This window comes from Canis lupus, chromosome 9, assembly GCF_003254725.2.
Source record: "Canis lupus dingo isolate Sandy chromosome 9, ASM325472v2, whole genome shotgun sequence".
Lineage (NCBI taxonomy): Eukaryota > Metazoa > Chordata > Mammalia > Carnivora > Canidae > Canis > Canis lupus.
Window position 1 is genome coordinate 50,315,220 of NC_064251.1, and position 18,437 is coordinate 50,333,656.

The window sequence follows — 18,437 nt, forward strand, 5'->3', positions numbered from 1 at the left end:
TTCGTGTCTTCAAGAATCATGACACACCCGAGAGGCCACAGGTCTCAAGTCAGGACACTCACTTAGGAGCAGCCAGGAGAATTTAGATGAACAGGTTTCACTTGGAAATTCAGATTAAAATTTGGATGACTGAAGACAAAGTAGGCCAGTCTCTGAAAACCAGCTTCAGGAAGAATTGAGAAATAGGAGACAAGGGTGGTTTTTACAACCCGGCTCTCATTGCCTACGTGAGGCTCTGCTTGTGCCAGGCCTCCCTTGGGCACCTGTTGGGCCTGCAGCTGGATAGCCCTGGGGCTGAGAATGGGGAGGGGGGCTTGGCTGGGTGCTAAGGGGAGCAGAGGTGCCCTAATGGGGTCAGGGAAGGAACCAGTGGGGAAGCAGGCCATGTGGGTTGGTGCCAACTTCCAAACAGACCCCTGGGTCTGGGTGTCACCAGACTGGTCAGGGGCTCAAGTACAGTGGTGCTGGTGCTTTGGCTACCCCCTCAACCCCTAACCCGGGGCTCGTGTATTCCTGAGCTCTGGCCCCAGTTTATAGCTTGCCTGCCGCATGGCTAAACTCCTGACCTCTATCCCCGAGATGCTGTACCCATCCCATCCCCGCCGGGGTAACCACAGAAACAAACGGTCCACACTGCTGCCCACCTGCCATCTGAGCCAGGCTTGTCTCCCTCAGGCCCCATCCCAGCAGGCACGGAGAGCCTGGTGTCCCCAAAACACAGTTGCCAGCGCTGGCATTGATGCTGGAAAGGCATCAAACTAGGATGATGGACTCTGACAGAGTAAGTGGATTAAATAACTGAAGTAATGGTTATGTGTTGATTTCCTCAAAACAGCCCTGCCCTCCTGCCTGGGCGGCCGAGGCTGCAGGAGACTTTCTCCCACAGGCACTGCAGCCACATGCTGCACAGCCCCACTGCCCAGTGCCGGGGCCACCAGCGGCCCTGCAGCCACCATAGGTGGCCCACGTGGGCTCTGTGTGCATTCATGTTTAAGAACCACAAAGCCACCCAATGTCCCATAGCACTCCTCCCATGGCCACCAAACGCTCCACCTCCTAGCATGCTCCCAGTTCTGCTCTCCCAACGGATCTAAGAAATCCCATCTCCCATCCTGTGCAGACACATCTGCAATCGGAACACATCTTACAATTAAAGGATGAAGGGCCTCACAATATTGGGTCCACCTGGATGACCCCCAGGGAAAGATCTCGCTTGCTCTTGGCCCTGTTTCAGGGACGCTGCTGGTTGAGCATGAAGGCAAACACTGTGCTGAGAAAACACTCCACAAAGCAAACCAGGCCCAGGGAGGCTGGGAAGGGTGGATAGGCCAGCAGCCTCTGTGGGGAGACAGGCTGGCACTGACCACCTCGTGACTGCTGGTCTCCAGGAGCACAGAGCACAGGTTAAGAACATTAACCTGCTCGCCTACAGCAGTTAGCCTTGAACCTTCTTGGGCTCCATCGGTTTCTAGCTGCTGTGAAAGCAAACCTTTATTCCACCAAGTGGCCTATTTGATAGCCAAGCATCAGAAACTGAGCTATACTCAGCAACGTTAAATTCGCTTGAGTTTAAGAGAAAAGTCCCATGGTTTGCACCATTTATAAATCTTTGCTGAAACTCACACCCAAAGAGACATGTGTGAACACACGCTGAGTCCACAGCCCACAGCCAGGCCAGATCTTGGCCAGCCTCTAGCGGAAGAGCCGGTAGGTCCTGGGCAGGCGCCCATCTCTGCTGGACAGCGCCGCCTGGATGTGCTCGTAGGCTGGCAGGTGGCTCAGATCGCCCAGGGCGGCCACTGCAGGCTTCCTGCAAAGCATCTGAGAGGCAACTCTCCGGATGTCTTCTGGCTTCACGCTGCCTGGCACAGGGAACAAAAAGACTTCAAAGGAACGCCCGACTCCTGCACACACTCTGTCTCCTGGTGTGGCTGTGGTCACTACAGACCCAGGGGTCCGAGGCAGGGCTGCGGACGTCAGGGGATCCAGATTCAGCCATGTGAAGACTGTACTATGAGTCAGGGTGAAGTAACAGGAGATTTTCTTGGTAAACAGGGAAGTACCAATGGTTTAGAATCATTTTCAAATGCAGAAACATGTGCCCACCCAGAGAGGTTGATGCATCTAAAACAGAAAAGCTCCTTGTCTGCAGAACTACCCCCATGGAGAGTCTGCAAGGAAGGAAACACTCCCCTCCCCATGCTTCACAGAGGAGTGGCCACACACGCAGCCTGGCCTTCTGAGGAGGGACCCGGGAAGCACAGCTGCCTGGGCACGAAAAGCACACCCTGGGAACACACTGACAGGTAGCTTGATTTTGCTACAGAAAACGAGGCCTTGGGATCCCTGGGTGGCTCAGCAGTTTAGCGCCTGCCTTTGGCCCAGGGCGTGATCCTGGAGACCCGGGATCGAATCCCACATCGGGCTCCCGGTGCATGGAGCCTGCTTCTCCCTCTCCCTCTGCCTATGTCTCTGCCTCTGTCTCTCTCTCTCTGTGTGACTATCATAAATAAATAAAAAAATTAAAAAAAAAAAAAAAAAAAAAAAGAAAACGAGGCCTTAGGGAGATCAGGTGCTGCAATGCTCCATGGTCTGAGGGGCTCCCCAAGGGGCTGGGTAAGGATTCATCCGTGGACAGAACGAGTGCTGGAGTGGCCACGAGTTAACAAATGTCACCACAGAACTATCCTAACCCTTGTGGGGTCACAGACCCTTTGAAGAGCTGATGCAGCAGAGAGAAACCTGTCCCCCAGAGTCACAAGTAAGTAAAATTTTGACAGAGAACTCAGGGACTTCCTGTAGGTCACTCACAGGAGGCCATGGACACCTGCCACAGCGTCACAGACGGCACCACCACATGAGGCCCATGTGGGGCGTTTATGTCCATTATCTCATTGAATCTGCTTAGAAACCTGGAGCAGGGGCACCCTGTCTGGCTCAGTGGTTTAGCGCTGCCTTCAGCCCAAGACCTGATCCTGGAGACCCACGATCAAGTCCCATGTTGGGCTCCCTGCGTGGAGCCTGCTTCTCCCTCTGCCTGTTTCTCTCTCTCTCTCTCTCTCTCTCTCTCATGAATAAATAAAATCTGAAAAAAATAAAAAAAGAAAGAAACCTGGAGCAGTGATAAAGGCCACTTCACGAGAGGAAAAAAGCTAGGGTCACAGGGTCTGCACTCAGTGAACAAGGCAGAGCTGGTCCAGGACGAGGGCTCAAGAGTGTGGGAGCCACACCTAACCAGGGCCATGGCTGTGTCCTGGGAGGGAAAAGGGGAGCCCGGTCTGGGCACAGCAGCACAGTACTCACGGATGAGCGCACACAACTCGTGGGGCAGCTTTCTGGAACGGGTCGCCAGGACCTGCCTCCCTACGTCCTCAAAGATCACAGGCCTGGACTCCAGGTTCATCATGAGCATGGACATCAGCTGTGTCTTGGCCCGCTCCAGCTCCACCTGGGATTCAACCACTGAGTCACACAGTTCAGTTCGCAGCAGTTCACATACCATCGCCCAATCATGGGCAAGGCACAAGGAAGACAAACTGAACAGTGGGAGTGGGGGTGGGGGAAGACCGGGGTGAGGGGGCAAAGACCACACAGACCCCAGGCATGGCGCCCAGGTTAACTATGTTCCCTGTGTCCTCTAGGGAAACTCTGAGGGGACCAACTTGATCTACTAAGTCTGGGCCTTGAGCCTCTCTGACCAAGTCTGAAACTGAAATCCGTGACTCTGGTGAGTTCCATTCACAAAGGTCAGCCGGAAACCAGAAGGCACAGAAACGCATCTGAGTAAGAGATGATGGTGCCCTGCCTTCAGGAGCTGCCAGGCGTGAGCAGAGCACACACGCTAGAGATGAGGCAGCTGCTGAGGTTCCATGTCATTGTCTACGCATAAGGACTCCTGATTTCAGATAAGTCCTTTCTATTTTTCTAACTCCAGGCAAATACTTAAAACATACCTCAAATTAGCTTCATGTTAGTGGGAAGTACTTCTTCCCAGTGGGCCGCTAATGGAGCCCTCCCACCCCCACTTAAAAAAAATTCTTTTTGAAATATATCTTTTTTTTTTTTTTTGAAATATATCTTTTTTTAAACAATGCTTCTTGGGCGCCTAGGTGGCTCAGATGGCTAAGTGCCTGCCTTCAGCTCAGGTCATGATCTCAGGGTCCTGGGATGGAGTCCTGCATGGGGCTCCCTGCTCATGGGGAATCCGCTTCTCCCTATCCCTCTCCTCCTTCCCTTTCTCCTCCAGCTCATTCTTTCTCAAATAAATAAAATCTTGAAAATTAAAGTAAAATACAGAAATAAACTACCCTTCTTTCTCCGACTAAAAAGGGAATATGGGACTATTGCAAAAAACATGGACTGAATAGGAAAGAAGATCTACAGGTGAAGGCTGTGCGTTAACCCCAAGAGGCACTCAGCCCACACACTGGGGCTCTTTTTCTGGGGCCTTCTATGTGCGTGCATACAAAACCTGCTTATTCATGCCAGCACCAGTCCAGGAAGAAACAAGATCTCTAAATGCGTAAGGTGATCAAAACTATGCCAAAAAAAACACAAGGAAACAAAGACTTAGATTAAAACGTAAAATGGAGTTCGGGACACCCAGCGGGCTCAGTCCAGAGAGCAGATGGCTCTCGGTCTTGGGAGCGTGAGTTCCAGCCCCATGCTGGGGAGAGAGATTACTTTGAAATAAAACCTTTAAAGACAAAACAAAATAAAAACAAAAAAGCAGAACAAAACACAAAATGGGAATTAGAGGAGAGCTCAAGAACTACCCTGAGTGGCCTACTGATCCATGTGGCATGCCTCTAATTCACATGGTTCTGCAGGGTGGCTGAAAAGGACACACAAAACTGCTCTGCACTATTCCTTCCAGGAAGCTGGAGGAGGATGCGGGGCCAGGAAGGTGCAAACACACCCGGTGCTGGCAGGGCAACAACTGTTCTCCATGCTGACAAGGGAGGAGGGGAGGAGCTCAGCTGTAGGCCCCGGCCACCCAGGGGGCTGCACTGCTCTGGCTGGGATATTGGTGCTGGGGGCACAGAGGACGGACCTGCTGCCAGCCACCCCCACGTTATGTTCTCTAACCTGCCAGCACTGTGGGGACATTTGCAGACAGCTCTATGCCATACTTACCACATCCACAGTTCCAGCCATTAAAATAAATTCCTTTGTGAGGATTTCTACCATTTCTCGAACCTTTAAGAAAGAAGGTACAGATGAATGAAGAGTGTGATCTGGGCCCGACAGCCTATCTTTTCCAACCGTGGCAACAACCTCCCTGCTCTCAGAGACCAGCTCTGTATACTGAGACATGACCTGCACAGGAAGTAGAAGCTGCTAGCTCCGGGGCTGGCCCTCACCTGTCTGGGGTCAGCGCTGGCATGGACGCACAGAAGGCCCGTGTCCTCATAGCTATGGTGGTAGGAGGTTGCATTGTACATCCAGTGGTGCCTGTAGGGAGCACGGACAAAGGGACACCTGGAAGGTGGTGTCACAGCCCAAAAGCACCCTCAGCCAGGCCTGGCGACCCTGGGACAGCCAAGTGAGAGGAATCCAACCTACCTGTTGAGCACATTGAGATAGAGCCTGGTAAACATGCCTTTGCCAGGCCCGCCAGCTGAGAAGGAGCCACCGCCTCCCATCATCATGTTCAGTACAGCAAAAGGGATGAAATCTTCCTCCTGCGGGACATGGGAGGGCAGAACTTGTCCGGGAGGTAACCCCCAGTTCCAAGATGTGGTGGGACCCGGCTAGGACTTACCAAGAAGGAACAGCTCTCGAGTCCTATCATGATGTGTGTGAGCTCCGGGAATGGGGCAGGGCCAAGGCTGACGTTGGACATGTCTCTTTCCAGCTGTAACCAAAGAGAGTGAAGAGTGTTTCCACATGAAAAACAAGCAGGCCTCAAAAACCTCTCAGGTCACATGAATTTAAAAACAGCTCCAGGGGCATCTGGTGGCTCAGAGGTGGAGTGTCCAACTCTTGATCTCGGGGTTTTGATTTCAAGCCCCACGTTGGGCTCCACACTGGGTGTGAAGCCTACTTTAAAATAAAAAAATAGGCAAAAAAAACCCCACCATGGTTCTATAGAAATCCTAGATCAACATCCATAAACTCCCTCTAGAGACAAGAATGATCCTTTAGCCTTCCAGTGAAGCTAAATTCACTCCTAACACGCACTTGGGTTTAAGCAAGAAACATGTCCTACTCTGGCACGACGTGTTATGGTAAAGCCACAAAAGCATAGCTAATTCTAACACCTGCAGGATAAAACTGAGAACACACAAAAACAGATACTTAAGAAAACCCCAAAAACCAAAAACAGTCCAGAAACTGCTTTACCTTGACAACACCCCCAGTATACTGTGCTACTGATCTGTCGACATCCACAGCCTTCTCACATCCCCAGGCCGGCTGGGTTCCCAGGAGGTACTTTCTGGCACATTCCACCAGGTGCTCGTGCTCCACCCCAACCCCAGCCAGCACCATGCGGTCAGGGGTGTAATAGTTTCTCAGGTAGGAATGAAGCACTTCTCGATCAATCTTTGCTATGTTTTCTGTGGGGCAGAAACGGTGGAGGCCAACTGTGTTTTCCCGATAAGCAGCCTAATAAAAAGAGGGAGAAATAGATGACAGAGAGGCCATGGCCAAGTCTCCTCCCTTGAGATACTATGACCTTAGCTGTGGCAGCAAAAACCCACAGCTGCTTAGCTTCACTAGTTTGGCAGTAGTTCTGTGTGTTTATAAAAGCAATAAAGTCTACCTCTCCAAAAAGAAGATTAAAAAAAACCCCACATCAAGTAAAAAGTTCATTGTGGAAACAGATTAAGATCTTGTTACTATAGATATGAAAATGTCAGGGGCGCCTGGATCGCTCAGGGGTTGAGTGTCTGCCTTCGTTCGGCTTAGGTCGTGGTCCCGAGGTCCTGGGATCGAGTCCCACATCAGGCTCCCTGTAGGGAGCCTGCTTCTTACTCTGCATGTGTCTCTGCCTCTCTGTGTGTCTCTCATGAACATTAAAAAAAAAAAAAAAATGAGAACGTGAGAAACTTGCATGAGAAGCAGACATGGAAATGAAGCTTCTGTCCACACCTATAACCTGTGAGCAGCTTCAGGGCCACTGACACAGAGGTAGGGGAGAATGCTTAAGAGTTTTCCAGTACCTCATGAATCATCTCCGTGAGAAGTGGTTCTGGGTCAGGTCGCATGTTAAGGTCCTCCAGCTCAAATTGGACAGCCATTCGTGTCATCTCAATTTCTTCGTCTACAAAGAACCCAGACAAGGCTCACACCCACACCAGCCAGCAGAGAGATGGTGCAGGGCCTAGGCGCCCAGGCTGGGCCAAGTGTCCCTGTCTGGAGAACACTGGCAGTCTCCTTGGCCTTCATCTGGGGTAGACCTAGGGGCACCTGTGTCAGCGAAGGGGGTACCACCATGTGGGCAGGTGGGCCTCTTGTCCAGCTTGGCCCTGAGGCAGCCACCTGGACCTACTCTGAGCCCCAGTTTCCCTCCAATGAGAGGCACTCAGGCCCCTGACCTGTATGCCCCAAAGGGCCACTGTGAGGATAAAGTCACTTGGGATGCGGGAAGGTGCTTACAAGAGGCACAGTCCAGCATCACAACTGCCACCTCAACAGCTACCTGGAGTATGTACCGGAAAGATCTTAACTCAGCACTAAGGCCCTGAACCACATGGCCAGGCTAACGTGACCAGAGTACAGCCACAGTGGTGGCAATAGTCAGCATAGTCCACTCTGGCCCACTTTAAGCATAGAATTCAAAGTCCTGCCACTACCAGGCCAAGGAAAGGGATGGAGACAGGGACATAGAAGCTTCTGGCAGCACACCAGCCCAACTGTTTAAACACAGTCTGAAGGGACGCCTGGGTGGCTCAGCGGTTGAGCGTCTACCTTCAGGTAGGGGCATGATCCCGGGGTCCTGGGATCGAGTCCCGCATCAGGCTCCCTTGCAGGGAGCCTGCTTCTCCCTCTGCCTCTGTCTCAATCTCTCTTCTTTCTAATGAATAGATAAATAAAATCTTAAAAAAAAAAAAGTAAATAAATAAGTAAATACAGTCTGAAATGTCCTTCAGAAGTCAAAGACCCAGGGCCACCTGGCTGGCTCACTCAGAGGAGCATGCAACTTTTGATCTTGGGGTTGTTTGAGCCCCATGTTGGGTGTGGTACAGAGTACTTAAATGAATAAAAACTTAGAAAAAAAAAATGAAAGACCCAATTTAACTAAAAACATCAGAAGACACAGACCTTTATCAATGTATTAAGCATAAAGGCCTTTCCAACCATCAGTTATTTCCAAGGTAACCGGGCCAACTCACTGGTAATCGCCCCAAGGGCTGCACACAGTGCTCATCTTCAGGGGCAGGGTTTCCACGTGCCTCCCAACAGCCCAGCTCCCAGCCCTCTCATGCAGCAGCCCAGGGCACACCTGTGAGCCTGGGGTGTAGGACCACGTCAGCCAGCAAACCAACCACTGTGTCCAGGCCTTTAGAATCAGCAGACACAGCATACATGGTCGTGTCCCTGGAAAGCAGCAATGACAGCAGGCACAAAGGTCACAGCAGGGGACACCAGCAGGGGCCATTCCCCATTCTACACTGAAGACCAGCACACACTTGGTATGTCCCATCTCACAGCGTAACTTCCAGCACGCGCTGGAGTGAAAGCAGACGCCCAGGCAGGATGGACAAGAGCCAGTTCTGAGACGTCCCAAGCACAGGATTCCTGCCATGGCGGGGGGGGGGGGGGGGGGGGGGGGTGTTCATCATGTGCTTCCTATCTGTGGCCCCAACTGTCTGGTGCACATGCAATATACATGGCCGCATGTGGCTAGGGACACAGCCACATCTGGCAGACCAACACCACCTGCACTATCCACAGGCCCCTACATATGTACGCTGGTACATTCTGGACCTCTCCCTGTCCACAAGAAGACCACTGCCTCTTCCTGGCTGAGTCTCTCCTTATGCTGTTCCCAGAGTCTGAGCCACCTCCTCCCCTCAGCTGGTCTGGCAAACTCAAGACCAGTCCAAGGTCAAGTTTGCTATAGTCGTTCCTCTCCTGACTCCAGATCAGGTTAGTTGTTCGTTCATCCCAGCGCTCCCACCAGTCTTCAGTGTCTGGCTCTCGCAACCATGACCTGTTGTGCAGCCCTCTGCTGTGTCCCTAGTACCTGGCTGGAGTCTCTGGGGGCTGCCTGGCCCTCCAGTATGTTCTCTGCTCTTAGTGTTGCTGTCTGCATGCTTTGCCCACCAAATTCTCCACCCGACCCAGCCCAGGCCAGGCCCATTCTTCACTGCTAACCTCCACAGCCTCTTCAGGGCATGGGTTTCAGTCGGACTCGGACCAAGGATAAGAACCACAGCTCCCCATGGATGCAAAGCAAGCTGGCGTACCTTGATGTCTGGCAGTCACAAATACCCCCGTGCTTTTCCAATGTAAGTAGAATTTCATCTTTGCTCTCAAATCGATCAGTTGACTAGAGAAAATAAATAAGTACACCTAAGTATGCAATCCAAAACCACCTCTAATATGCAATTTTTAAGGAAAAAAGTTTACTTTTATTTTTAAAACATCTGAAATCAGATTATCTTTTAATTTAAATATCTTTTTAGCAGGATTATCTTAGCAATTTTGTCACTTACTAAAACAACTGTTTTAGAAACAATAAAACTTGGTAGGCTCTTCTCAAATACAGTCACAAAAATTACAAATTAGACACTGACCGAAAATGCCAATTTTTCCAAAAAGTGAGCAATTCCGCTAAGATATTTTGCTTCATATCTTGATCCTGAATTAATAAGAACTAGCAATAAAGAGAAAATTGAGAGGTTAAGCCAAACGTTATAATGAAAAGAAACTTTTAACACTGAACATGATCAGACAGGCCGACCTAATTACATGAGGGTGACAGTGTGTCCGCTACCTGGGCTACATATCCACAGCTGCACTGTGTACTGACACCCATGGAGTTGTATGCTTTGTATTTGTGGTAGAAAAGTGTTAGAACTCTAGGAAGGTAGAAAGGGGAAAAACCCATCACCACCATGGCGCCTCAGTGCTTCACGTAGTTGGTTTTTAGGGCCTGTATCACACTTTTCCACACAGAACACAACTTACAGACAATGTGTTTAAGCACAACGATCAATGAAAGTATGTGGGCATGAAAACAAGCAGGATGACCCACAACACCACCAACAGTACTTACTTCCTACCGTACAAAATTGTCCAAATTTGTTCTGGGAGGCCACGCGAAGCCCATTGTCCAGCGTGGTGACTTTGGTTTCAAACTTTTCTTGTCCGTCGACTGTAGCAAAAACAGGCTCAGGCACTCCGGGTAAGGGGGAAGAGAGTGGGACGTGGGGATAGGCACCACCACCACTGAACTGTCTGCGCGAAGGGGCACCGGACCTAAACAGAGAGGTTGCCCAGTTACAGCACACCTGACACCGCGGAGCCTGTGGTGAGCACCCGGGTGCCCACAGTCACGTTTTGTCTAAGTTAAAACTCAGTGCATCCCGTTCTGCGGATTTCTACACACCCTGAGACGACACACAGGAGTGATCAGAGCCCCACTGCTAGGTACAAATCCAGGCTCGGCCCAGGGGCCTGCAGCAAGTTGATCAGTTCTTTGGGCCGAAATCAGTTCTTCGTCTCTCGTAAAAGACAGTAGTGACAGCACCTCACTGTGATGCGGGTTAACCTCTCACACACAGCCCCTCTAGGGTCCACACACAAGCCAAAGCTCTCAACGCCCTGTCCCCCAGCTGTCTTAGAGCTCTCCCCACCCCACCCCCAGGGCCCCTCGTGGTGGCCTGCTGGCGGCACCCTTAAACACACTCGGTCCTCACCGCAAAGCAGCTGTTCTTCCCGGTCTGGCCTGGCCTGCTCCTACCTGCGCCTTCCCCGCGGCTGCCCCTTCTCCGTTCCTCGTCTCTTGACTTACCAATGCCACCTGCTCGGACAGGCCACCCTCCGCACGCTGCCTGAAGCCCCTGTCCCGCTACCTGCCGCCAGACCGTCCTTCCTGAAGCTGGAAGCCTTCACGCGACCGCTCCCGCTTGGTCCGCGCGCCCGCCGCCGGGGACCAGGGAGGGGCCCCACCAACTGTGGCCTGGGAGGGCTTGCTCGCCGCCAAGAAGGCGGGAGGGCGGCGGGGGCGGGGAGCGCGCGGCGCCTGCTGCAATCGAGGCGGCACCGAGACCCCGCGGGCTCGGCCTCACGACGGGGCCCCGCGGCAGGACCGGGCCGGGGCGGAGAGGACACGTGGCCTCCGACCGCCCCGTCGGGCCGGGAGGACTGGGCGGGAGAGGGTCCAGCGGCCCGGGAGAGGACAGGCGGATGAGGCTCGGAGCCCGGGCCCGGGGGTCCCGGCAGGGAAGCGCCCCCAGCGCCTCGGAGACGAGGCCGGGGTCCCGAAGCCCCAGCCCGAACCCGCGGCGCTGCGACTGCGCGTGGGGAAGCCAGAGACTGAGCGTTCGGGCGGACGCGCGCCGCCCCGGCCCCCGGCGCGCCCCCTGCTCACCTCAGCCGCGAGCAGCGCCACGAGCCCGAGCCGCGAAGCAGCACCCGCGCCGCCGCCACTACCATAGCCGCCATCTTGGGCCTCCGCCCCTGCTTCTGTCGTCACTTCCGACCCCGCCCTCGAAGCCCCGCCCCTGCGGCGTCAGCCCACGGCGTTCGGTCGCGCGCTTCCGGTGCCGGGAGCGGAAGCCGCGGCGAGAGGCTGGGAGCGGCGGCCGGGCTGCGGGCGACGGGGGCGGGCAAGTCGGGCCGCGGCCGGGGTGGAGCCGGGGCCATGGAGCCGCTGCTGCCGGGCTAGGGAGGGCCGGCGCCGCCGGGCCCGCGGCGATGGCGGGCTACGCGCGCCGCCCGGGCGTCCCTCCGCTGTCGCGAGCCCGGAGCCTCGTCATTCCGGACGGTGAGCGGCCGGGCGGGGCGGCGGGGCCGAGCCCGCCGGACCCCGGGGCCGCCCCCGCCTCGCCGGGCCGGGCTGCAGGTGAGGCGGGCCGCGAAGAGCGCGGCCAATCGCTCTCGTTGTTATTGCAGCTCCAGCGTTCTATGAGCGCCGGTCTTGTCTCCCCCAGCTAGACTGTGAGCGCCCCCATGGCAGGGACCTGGACTCCCACTTCTTCGGCATTCGGCCGACGTTTATGTGCTATGTGCCCAGCCCGGTGCTAGCTTCCGTGGGAGACACAGGTGAGAGACAAGCCTCAGGGAGCCCCGAGCTGGCTGGGCCTGTAGGCTGCTTGCTGTGGCCTTAAGTCCCCCCTGACCCAGCGACTTAGTGTGGCCTTGGGGCGCTCCCCTCCAAGTACAGACACTCACTGTAGGCTGGTAAGTGCCCAGCAGAAGCCCCACAGACCACCTCCTTCCAGGAGACCCTGGCAGCGGCTGGGCTAGTTCATCCCGCTCTCCCTGGAGCATTCAGGCTGCCCTGCAGCCAGGGCGTAGGGAGAGCTAGGTGGTTGTGTCAGGGTCTCAGGAGAGTGGCCACCTGTGAGGGTATTCAGGAGGTATCTCAAGACACAGGAGGGCCTGCGCTACCGAACACTGCTCATCAAATCCGACAGGGAGCTTTTTCTGAATCACAGACGCCAGGGCCCACGGAAGCCATACCGTCTCCATGGGCAGGAGCCCCGGGGCCTCGGGTTTGAAAAGTTCCCCGGCCTGTGAGAATCATGGCAATAGAGACCCCGTGTTGGAAAAAAGTTGTCACAGGGGCCTCCATGATCATGGTCAAGCAGTGACGTCTCTTTGCAGATTTTGGCTACGGAAAGGGGAAATGTACTAAGCAAGGTCCTCCTGGAGCCCAAGAGACACATTTTGGAGGTATGGTGGTTGAGCAGTCCTCTCTTTCCCTCTCCCCAACACCTAGTACCAAGCACGTGCCCTGTGCTGGGGTGTCAGTTTGACAGCATATAATTCGTCTGCCAAGTGGGGTGGAGTCCGAAGGATGGACTCTTGACCCTAGGGTAGAAAGAGGGTACGGGGATGGGAGAACCTGAGACGTGCAGGACACAACATGGAAAGTAACAGTAGAGGGGTCTGAGGAGCCTTCACAGGCTCAGACAACAGGAGTCCGCTTTACACAAGGCTGGCACCTGGGCTTAGATGGCTGTGGACTGAAAGGGCCACGGTGTTACTGGTTAGGAACCAGGAGAGCTGGAAGGATGGATGGGTGAGCAGGGAAAGGACAGAGGTGGAGCACTGATTCCCGATGTAGCTGTACCATTAGAACTCTGACGGCCCCTAACACATATTGTGCCCCAAGCCAACTAACACAGTCTGTGTGGGAGTAGAGGCCCATTGTCCTCCCAAAGATCCCGAGGGTGGTCTCCGTGGGCAGCAAGGTGGGGGAACCAAGGGGTTGGGAACAGGAAGGAGAATTCATAAGGGAACTATACTCCTGTTACCGGGCTGGAACTCACAAGCCCAAGCCGCTCTACTGACTGAGCCAGCCAGGTGCCCCAGGAAGGAGAATTCAGAGTGTGGAAGTACATCTCTTTTATTGGCTAGGTTTTTCGTTTCCTAGAATCAGTGCGAGCAATAAGGGTGAAGTCCTGATTTTAGATGTGGTCGTGTTCTAGAAAAAAAATTTTTTTTGTTTTTGTTTTCTTGTGTTCTAGAAAAATTAAAGTGGAGCTTCCTTTTTAATGATTTTCAGGAGACGTTTTGCAATTGTGTTGTATGATCCTGTTTCAGGTGATAAACTTGAAGATCTTACAGAGGCCAATCCGTTCTCCTTTAAAGAGTTTCTGAAAACCAAGAACCTCACCCTGTCAGGAGAGGATACAGCCAACAACAAGATTTATTCAAAGGTAGATCCAAGGCATCATCTGCAATGACTATTCACAGAAAAACATCCAGAGGACCTCTCTCTTCCATCGTGGGAGACATGGCAGGAGCTGGGGGAGAAAGGGAGCCCGCCCCTCACGCTGGTGGGAAAGTTGGGTAGAGAAGCTGCTGGGAGCCCTCCTCTTCCCTGCTAGACAGGACAGGGCCTTTTGTTCCACTGTTGAGCACCTTGGAAGATAGGTCGCTAGCGGTTACTGAGTCTGAGCTGTGCCTCTGACTGTTTTCTTTAGGAACCCACAAGACACTCACTGGGACTCAGCCGCAACTCCTCAACTTCCCAGACTGTGGGGTATGGCCTGGAATATCAGCAGCCATTTTTTGAAGACCCTACGGGGGCTGGTGACCTTCTGGATGAGGATGAAGACGAGGATGAGGACGATGGGTGGAATGGGGCCTACTTGCCATCCACTGTGGAACAGACCCGCTCCTCAGGGGTCGCCACCAGCACGTCACCTTGCAGCACATATGTCTCCTTTTTCTCCACTCCATCGGAGCTGGTGGGGCCCGAGACCCTGCCTCCGTGGACACTGAGCAACTCTGACTCTCACACCTCTCCAGCGGGGAGCCCCAGTGCAGACTTTGTAGCTCACGGAGAGTCTCTGGGGGACAGGCATCTCCGGACACTGCAGATAAGCTATGAAGCAGTAAGTGAGAGGGCTCTGCATCTGTGCCTGGCCAGCACCTCATGTCTGAGCAGACAACCTGGAGCCTCTAAATGGCCTTGGGGGCCTGGGGTCTTGGCTCCAGGGACAAGATGGTCTGCTAGAGTTCCCATGTGGCAGTCCTCTGAGTTGGCGGATTCCGTACATGGTGTGCCACCAGAAGAGCCGTGTGCGGGGCAGCGAGGTGCAGCCCCTCTCAGGCCCCTCGAAGGCCACCCTTCAGGAAAGGGCCCGCTCAGGGACATCTCGCTGTGTTCGGAGTAGAAGTTTTTTTTTTTAGAAATGATTATCACCTAAAAGAGGAGTAAAACTGGCCTCCGTGATCATAGGCTTTTAAAGGGAGAGTATTCTATTCATGGTTATCTTCTGTAAGTGAACAGTATGTTGACTTTCCAGAATATTCTTTCATCAGTTCCAGAGCCAATTTGCAGAGGTACAGACTCCTTTTCAGTGAGATACAGTTTCTTTTCTTTTCTTTTTTTTTTTTTTTTTTAAGATTTTATTTATTTATGCATAGAGACACAGAGAGAGAGAGAGAGGTAGAGACACAGGCAGAGGGAGAAGCAGGCACCATGCAGAGAGCCTGACGTGGGACTCGATCCTAGGGTCTCCAGGATCAGGCCCTGGGCTGCAGGCTGCACTAAACCGCTGCACCACCGGGGCTGCCTGAGATATAGTTTCTAATAGGATTTTTTTTCTTTACAGCTGAAAGATGAAAATTCTAAGCTGAGAAGAAAGCTCACTGAGGTGCAGAGCTTCTCTGAGACTCAAACAGAAATGTACGTAGGCTTTGAGTCAGCGCTGCACTTCAAAACACCTGCTAACACTCAAGTTAGTCTTCCGTCAGTAATGAAGTGATCAGGGTGGAACCGAGCTTGGCTTTCATTGTATGTGTCTTGTGTTCTGAGCGAAAGTTTATTTCAAACACTAGGCCCAAACCCACCATGCTGGCTGAGAACCAGAGAGCAGTCAGTCTCGAGGCCCAGTGCCCTTGTGGTGTTAGCTACCCTGCCCCACTTAACTGCCTCTTGGGTGTATTTTGAGAGTAAGGTGCATGAGTATTAAAAATTGGGTGTTTTCTGTCCCAAGGGTGAGGACACTAGAGCGGAAGCTGGAGGCCAAGATGATCAAGGAGGAAAGCGACTACCATGATCTGGAGTCAGTAGTCCAGCAGGTGGAGCAGAACCTGGAGCTGATGACGGTGCGGGGAGGGGGGGGTGTCTGGGGGGGGGGCATTGTGATGCACCGGGTGTTGCGGGCTGGTGTGAGGATGGATCCCTCATAATGGGCCTGGGGTGGGGGCCAAGGGCTGGCTTCATCCTGCATTGGGGGCTCACCATGGTATACTGTGCTGATGCCTTTTTTTTTTTGGTGACAGAAACGGGCTGTGAAGGCAGAAAATCATGTCATGAAGCTGAAGCAGGAGATCAACTTGCTACAGGTGATTGGACAGCACGTGCACAGGTTCCAGGGGCCTCCCTAGCAGCTGCGGCTCCTACCCTGACTCAGATGAAGGAAGCAGCCTGGTCCTCCTGGCCCCATTTCCTCTGCTCCACGTAAGGGCGGTGGGCATGTACCAGATTGTCCAGAACAGCGTGGACCCTGGCCCGGCTTTCCCATTTCTGCACATTGTGCAGAGGGTGGACTGAAGGGCCAGGGAGTCCCATGGGCCCCAAGAGCCCTCTCAGGAGGGGCCAGCCCCATCTACTTGCTGCTCTGCTGAGGCTGCTGGGGTTGGCTTTAGCCGCCTTGCCTTCCAGACGCTCTCCCATTCAGCTACCAAAGTGCTTTACTGCTCTCGCCCACCCCCAGGCACAGGTCTCGAACTTCAAGCGTGAGAATGAAGCCCTGCGGTCCGGCCAGGGCGCCAGCCTGACGGTGGTAAAGCAGAACACCGACGTGGCCTTGCAGAACCTCCGTGTCGTCATGAATAATGCCCACGCCTCAATAAAGTGAGTGTGGGGGAGCTGAGGGTGCTGGGGCATGGGATGGGGTGAGGCAGAGATGGCCAGTGGGCTCGGGGCGCAGAAGTAGGGGCAGTCCTCAGCTTGGTGTTTGAAACCGGGACACAGCTCACAGCAGACAGGGCTCTAGGGGCAGGAGTGCACTCAATGGTCCCGTTAATCTCGAGACCACACATTGTGTGCGGGACCAGCAGGCCCTTGAACCATCCACATAGTAATCACATTTTTACCTAGCCCTCATCTCAGATGGATCATGGTCCCTACTCCCACACCTGCCAAACACCTCAGTTCTGAACAGAGAGGAATAACAGTTTACATCCTGTCGTAAGAAGCAAATGAGTTCGTAGGAGGACCCCCCTCCCCCAAGATGGCTGGTGCTGACCTCCCCGAGCATCCCATCTGCCTGCCACGGGCTGGGCCCCTCTCCTGTTGGGGCCATTGGACAGTCATAGCCTCGGGTCCATAATGTCTATGTTTCCGTTTCAGGCAGCTGATTTCTGGAGCTGAAACATTGAATCTTGTAGCTGAAATCCTTAAATCTATAGACAGAATTTCTGAAATTAAAGATGAAGAGGAGGAGTCTTGATAGCACTGAGGTGCTTCCAGGTTGCAGCACCACTCACACTCAGACGTCCCTGTGCTCTGGATTTGGAAGTGCCATTGCATCTTTAAACGTGTTGTCCTCACCCGTAGTAAAGATATTTATCATGACATACTAATTTCATAACCTGACAGCACTAGCAGCTAACTGCAAGGACAAGCAGGCCACGTGTGAGAGCCACGCCTGGCTCCTCTGCAGCCCTTCTGGGTGAGCTCCCACTACTTCACAGACAGACTCTGATGCTCTATCGGAAGACGTTTCTATAAAAGCCAGTGATTTTTTGAAGTTACTAAACCTGAAAACCACAGTTTTATAATGTTTTCCGTTGTCATTTTAGAATGCTAATTATAAGTCAATTGTTTGTCCTTAATTTTGAAAGAGAGAAAGTAGGTGAGCTGTAGTCATAGGAAGCCTCAGAAGGTCCTGGTGCCTCTGTGACCTCATTTAGTCCCCAGCTGGCTCGGAGTCCATCCTGTGGCCCCATGGGTGGTGCCTGCCTTGGGAGACCTGAGCGCCACTGCCCCACATAAGCCCCAGGTCCCACAGGCTGTCCGCTCTGTGCAGTCATCTAAACACACCTGTGGGCCTTCAGGTTTTAAAAACTGCTTGGGCTGGAGAGTTCTGATATATGTTGCCAGAGGTGGTTTATACAATGAAGTTTAGAATCGAATTTATAGAGTGTGCAGGCCTTCCTGTGCTGGCACAAGGTCTGCCAGGGTGCCTTTCCAAATGCTTTCCCACATAGGGAAGTCATAACCTACACTATGTGCCTTCTTGGCTATTTTTCTGTAGATTTTTTTTTTTTAAATAAATTTCCCTTTTACCTTCCTGTTCCAATTGACAGCTTTTCTACTTAATAAATTATAAATTCTACATAATAAGTAAATTATGAGTCTATGAACTGCCCCTTTCTTTCTGACTTAACCAGTTCTTCATGCTTGAGACTCAGTACTGGCCTCTGACTTCAGGGCCTCCATCTTGTCACAAGAGGTCATTTGTGCTGACAGGTTAAGCCTTAGTCCCATGCCCTGGGGGGGTCAAGGGGAGACTGACCACTGCTGCGTGGGCCTGATCACAGTGGCCAGTGCACTAGGGGTCAGAGCTGCGTGTTTTGGAGTTGGACAGATTGGAGTCTAGTATTGCAGCATTCTTTCGCGTGGTTGAATTTTAAGACATTTAGACTGCTAAACTCTCTGATCCTAGCTACAGGTACGAGCTTTCCAGAAATCCCTGCCAGACATGTCCTTCAGGGTACCCTCACCTCTTGCTCCAGCCTGCTGGTAAGAAGCAGGTTCTGGGCTCTGCAGCAAGTGCTAGGATGCGGTTCTCTTC

General features: G+C 53.2%; 2 protein-coding genes across 15 annotated transcripts; one reads left to right on the top strand and one right to left on the bottom strand.

Annotated features, from left to right (window-relative positions):
• Positions 1 to 1,465: 1,465 nt before the first annotated feature.
• Positions 1,466 to 11,700, bottom strand: PMPCA (peptidase, mitochondrial processing subunit alpha). 10 transcript variants are annotated; one of them, XM_049114341.1, is made up of 13 exons: positions 11,546 to 11,700; positions 10,229 to 10,431; positions 9,747 to 9,826; positions 9,417 to 9,499; positions 8,450 to 8,544; positions 7,167 to 7,267; positions 6,346 to 6,609; positions 5,765 to 5,857; positions 5,566 to 5,684; positions 5,364 to 5,454; positions 5,137 to 5,199; positions 3,304 to 3,448; positions 1,466 to 1,858 (listed from the first exon to the last, which is right to left on the bottom strand). In XM_049114341.1, the coding sequence occupies exons 1-13, from the start codon at positions 11,617 to 11,619 to the stop codon at positions 1,854 to 1,856; spliced, it is 1,416 nt and encodes a 471-aa protein (XP_048970298.1). In that variant the 5' UTR covers positions 11,620 to 11,700; the 3' UTR covers positions 1,466 to 1,853. The 10 variants fall into 10 exon arrangements, 8 of the variants coding, with proteins under 8 accessions (XP_048970298.1, XP_025331595.3, XP_035576336.2 ...); XM_025475810.3 differs by having other exon boundaries at positions 1,466 to 1,862; XM_035720443.2 differs by having other exon boundaries at positions 1,466 to 2,006.
• Positions 11,701 to 11,789: 89 nt separating this feature from the next.
• Positions 11,790 to 17,991, top strand: ENTR1 (endosome associated trafficking regulator 1). Of its 5 annotated transcripts, none has more exons than XM_025475814.3 (10): positions 11,790 to 11,941; positions 12,070 to 12,219; positions 12,784 to 12,852; positions 13,726 to 13,841; positions 14,109 to 14,522; positions 15,246 to 15,319; positions 15,630 to 15,741; positions 15,919 to 15,981; positions 16,353 to 16,492; positions 16,991 to 17,991. In XM_025475814.3, the coding sequence occupies exons 1-10, from the start codon at positions 11,872 to 11,874 to the stop codon at positions 17,088 to 17,090; spliced, it is 1,308 nt and encodes a 435-aa protein (XP_025331599.3). In that variant the 5' UTR covers positions 11,790 to 11,871; the 3' UTR covers positions 17,091 to 17,991. The 5 variants fall into 5 exon arrangements, 4 of the variants coding, with proteins under 4 accessions (XP_025331599.3, XP_025331600.3, XP_048970302.1 ...); XM_025475815.3 differs by having other exon boundaries at positions 15,630 to 15,714; XR_003147033.3 differs by lacking the exon at positions 16,991 to 17,991 and having other exon boundaries at positions 15,919 to 16,096; positions 16,353 to 16,493.
• Positions 17,992 to 18,437: the final 446 nt, after the last annotated feature.

What these genes read in the sequence shown, in the direction of transcription:
- PMPCA (XM_035720443.2), bottom strand. Translation starts at nt 11,619, where the DNA reads ATGGCGGCTATGGTAGTGGCGGCGGCGCGGGTGCTGCTTCGCGGCTCG. An exon ending in TCGAGAGCTGTTCCTTCTTG is followed by an intron (nt 5,685 to 5,764) that starts GTAAGTCCTAGC and finishes CATGTCCCGCAG; the next exon opens with GAGGAAGATTTCATCCCTTT. An exon ending in CCAGCGCTGACCCCAGACAG is followed by an intron (nt 5,200 to 5,363) that starts GTGAGGGCCAGC and finishes TCTTTCTTAAAG; the next exon opens with GTTCGAGAAATGGTAGAAAT.
- ENTR1 (XM_025475814.3), top strand. Translation starts at nt 11,872, where the DNA reads ATGGCGGGCTACGCGCGCCGCCCGGGCGTCCCTCCGCTGTCGCGAGCC. An exon ending in ACAACAAGATTTATTCAAAG is followed by an intron (nt 13,842 to 14,108) that starts GTAGATCCAAGG and finishes TGTTTTCTTTAG; the next exon opens with GAACCCACAAGACACTCACT. An exon ending in AGGAGATCAACTTGCTACAG is followed by an intron (nt 15,982 to 16,352) that starts GTGATTGGACAG and finishes GCCCACCCCCAG; the next exon opens with GCACAGGTCTCGAACTTCAA.